This window comes from Arachis ipaensis, chromosome B06 (assembly GCF_000816755.2).
Source record: "Arachis ipaensis cultivar K30076 chromosome B06, Araip1.1, whole genome shotgun sequence".
Lineage (NCBI taxonomy): Eukaryota > Viridiplantae > Streptophyta > Magnoliopsida > Fabales > Fabaceae > Arachis > Arachis ipaensis.
This window is the reverse complement of record NC_029790.2, coordinates 95,025,707-95,029,140: the sequence shown is the minus strand read 5'-3', so window position 1 is coordinate 95,029,140 and position 3,434 is coordinate 95,025,707. Positions and strand designations below refer to the sequence as shown.

Here is a 3,434-nt window from a genome sequence, read left to right as displayed (position 1 = left end):
ATATATTTTTTAAATAATTTTATTATTTTACAATTACTTATATTTGATATATTTTTAAAATAATTTTATTATTTTGCAAGAAGGTAAAACTAATAATTAAGATAGGTCTTGATAAGGGGTGAGAATTGAAATTCATATTCTCATTATCATCCTCGATTGTGATGGTAAGTGTAGTTTGCTCTCACTTAGTTATCCTCTAACAATTGAAGGAAAGTCAAGTGAGCAAAATTGACTATAGTCTATAAGTCCTAATAAAAGATTAGCTTTGGTAGACTTCAAGCCAACTAGCAACTTTCAATTACCAATCAACAATAGATTTTGATAACTCAAGAGTCTTCAAGATACCAACCCAAACCAAGAACACAAAAATCTATTCCAAAATCCAACCAAATATTTTATTAAACACTTGGAAGGCATAAAAGGAAAGTATGATAAAATTGCAACAATAATAAAATCTAAAGCTATCAAATGCAAAATAACAATAATAACAACTCACTTGAACAACCATAAACATAGAAGCATCAAATTGTATTAAAGAAATCAAAATTAACAAGAGTGTTCATAAACTAAAAAGTGATAAAATAAAGAAAATAACAAGTAAAATTAAGAGAACAAATATGTAAGAACAATAATAAGTAACGGAAACTAAATCAAAATAATAATTGAAAGCTAAATCTATATATGGAAAGAACTAATCTAAAAACCCTAATTTCTAGAGAGGAGAGAGCTTCTCTCTTTAGAATTCTATCTTAAAACATGGTAAAAACCTAAACTAACACTCCTTTGTTCATCCCCTTTCAATCCTTAGGTTCAATAGCATCAGAAATGGGTTGGATTGGGCCAAAATGAGCTAGAAATCACGGATCACGTTTTCCATTAAGTGAGTCACGCGCTGTATGTCATGCGTACGTATGAGGCACGTGTACACGTCACTTAACTTCATGTCCACTATAGCAAATTACATATCATTTTGAAGCCCCAAATATTAACTTTTCAATGCTATTGAAACCGCCTCATTTGGACCTTTAAAGTCATCCTTGCCTTCAAAACCTTAAATCACTCAAACAAACATATCAAGTCATCGAATGAGAAATAAGTGAATTAAATTTAATAATTTAAGAGCTTAAAAAACATATTTTTAATCATTAAGCACAATTAGGAGGAATTCATAAAATCATGCTATTTTAACGAATAAATGTAGAAAAAATTGATAAAATCCACCATATTCAACATAAGATAAATCATAAATTTATTTATAGTTTATCAGCAACCAGCATCTTTACAGATGTGACCTTTTTAAAAGTATGTTGATAACTTAAAAAATGTGACAAAAAACCATTGTTACATTTTTCGCACTTTTTGACACGTTTTAAAAGTATGGTAAAAAGTTGATCTTGTAGTGGGTCTAGTTTTAATGACTATGTAGTCTAACAAAATTAACAATTAAGAACAAATTTAAAATATTAGAGACAAATTTAAAATTTACATTTAAAATTTAAAATTTACATTTAACGGATAAAAATGATATTTTACTTTATTTGTTTTAAGAATTATAAACAACATCTTTTGAATTAGCTCAACATACACTTAGTTCTTAGAGTCGGTCGTCGTAGTCCACTTCAAAGTTCACCGTCTTCCGTTTGGCCTCACTCTCACGAGCAAACCTCTTTTCATCCTCAAGGTCAAGGAGAAAATTTGCTCAGGACAAGTGTCCTTGTCCACAGCATCGATTACAAACCTCTCCATAACAGACGCCGCAATGGATTTCATCTGAATATAAGCCATATCCTTCCCCAAACACATCCTCGGTCCACCGTGAAATACCGGATACCGGAACGGGCTTTCACTTCGCCACACTTCATTACCATCCTCATCAAAATCAAACCACCTTTCGGGCTTATATTCCGCACAATCCTGACCCCAAATACTCTCCATCCTCCCCATTGCATAAGTGTGAATCATCACAAACCAATCTTTCTTGATCACTGTTCCATCCGGCAAAACGTCGTCGTTTAAGCACGCCACAGTGTCAGCTGGAACCGGAGGGTACAGCCTCATTGCTTCAGAAATCGCGGCGTGCAAGTACTTCATCTCCTTCAGCTCTTCGTACGCAAACGCTGCCTCCTCGCTCACGCGCTTTTCGCTCGACGCTCGAACAGTTTCAATTTCTTTGATTATCTTATCCTTGACGTCAGGCCTTGAAGAGAGAATCCAAAAGAACCAGCTCAGCGCAGACGACGTAGTATCGCGGCCAGCCAAAATGAAGCTTATAACGACATCACGGAGAAACTCCAGGGAGTTATCCTCTGCGGCCATGAACCGTGATAATAAGTCCACGTCATCGTTTGTGGGATCCTTGGCTTCTATTCTCGACCGTATGATCTCATCAGCGAATTCATGTACGGTGAAGATTGATTCCCTAAGCTTCTTTTCGCTTCCAACGTTAAGCAGCCTCTTGAGCTTCCACAACAACTGAGGCACGCACAGGAACCTCCCGGAGCTGAGATTTGCGGCGTCGTCGAAAGCGTGCATGAATCCGCTGCCGACGGTGTTATCTCCGGCGAGGCATGCCGGGTCGACGTTGAATGCTAGCTTGCAAACGCTATCAAATGCGAAGCGTTCAAGAACGTCCTGTAAGTCGAGAACGCTGTCTGTCTCCGAAGCTCTTTGAAGCAAGGGAATGAGCCTCGTTTGGATCTCGACAGTGACGTTTTGAATTGCAAAGTTTCGAAGCGACTTGGTGTTGAACCCGTAGCTTGCGATTTTGCGTTGGAGTTTCCAGAGGTTTCCATCGGAATTGAAGATTCCTTGGCCGAGGAAGTCTTCGAGGAGGTAGATGAAGCGTTGGCCTTTTGGGTAGTTGTGGAAGTTGGTTTTGAGTATGTGTTCGACGTTGCCCGGGTTGGCGGTTATGATGCAGTGGTGTTTGCTGAGACGGCGGAAGATCGCGGTGTGGGTAGGACAGTGGCAGAGGATGTCGGTGGTCCAGTCTAGGAAGCGATGGCAGTTGAGGAGGGAGTGAGGAACTGAGCCCACGAGAGGGTACGTTTTGAAGCCCGTGGACTTGGGTTTAGGTTTATGGGAGGTGTGGGCTTTATGGTAAAGGTACAGGAAGGTGAGGAGAGAGAGAAAAAAAAGAAAGGATTGGGTTGAGAATAGCTCCATGGAAGAATTTCTATGAAGAGAATATTAATGAAGTGATAATATTCCTTTGCGAAGATTAGTGGGTCTATAAGTAGACAAAGGCAATGTGCTGCATATGTGTAATGGGGAATGTTTTCTTTTGTTTTTATTATGAATAAAGTGTTATGATTTGCCGGTGTCTTATTTTTAAATATTAAATAAATAGGATTTACATTCTCTAAATCTTAAATTTTATTTTAGAAGATAAAATATGGTCTTTTATTATTTATTTTATAAAAAATATTATTCGT

The 3,434-nt window shown here is 37.4% G+C and overlaps 1 protein-coding gene across 1 annotated transcript; it reads right to left on the bottom strand.

The window, feature by feature from the left end:
• Positions 1,507 to 3,287, bottom strand: LOC107604660 (cytochrome P450 94B3-like). Its single transcript, XM_016306292.2, has one exon. It carries the CDS (start codon positions 3,163 to 3,165, stop codon positions 1,627 to 1,629), a length of 1,539 nt encoding a protein of 512 aa, XP_016161778.1. The 5' UTR covers positions 3,166 to 3,287; the 3' UTR covers positions 1,507 to 1,626.

Excerpts from the sequence above, each read along its gene's own strand:
- LOC107604660 (XM_016306292.2), bottom strand. The coding sequence starts at position 3,165 with ATGGAGCTATTCTCAACCCAATCCTTTCTTTTTTTTCTCTCTCTCCTC.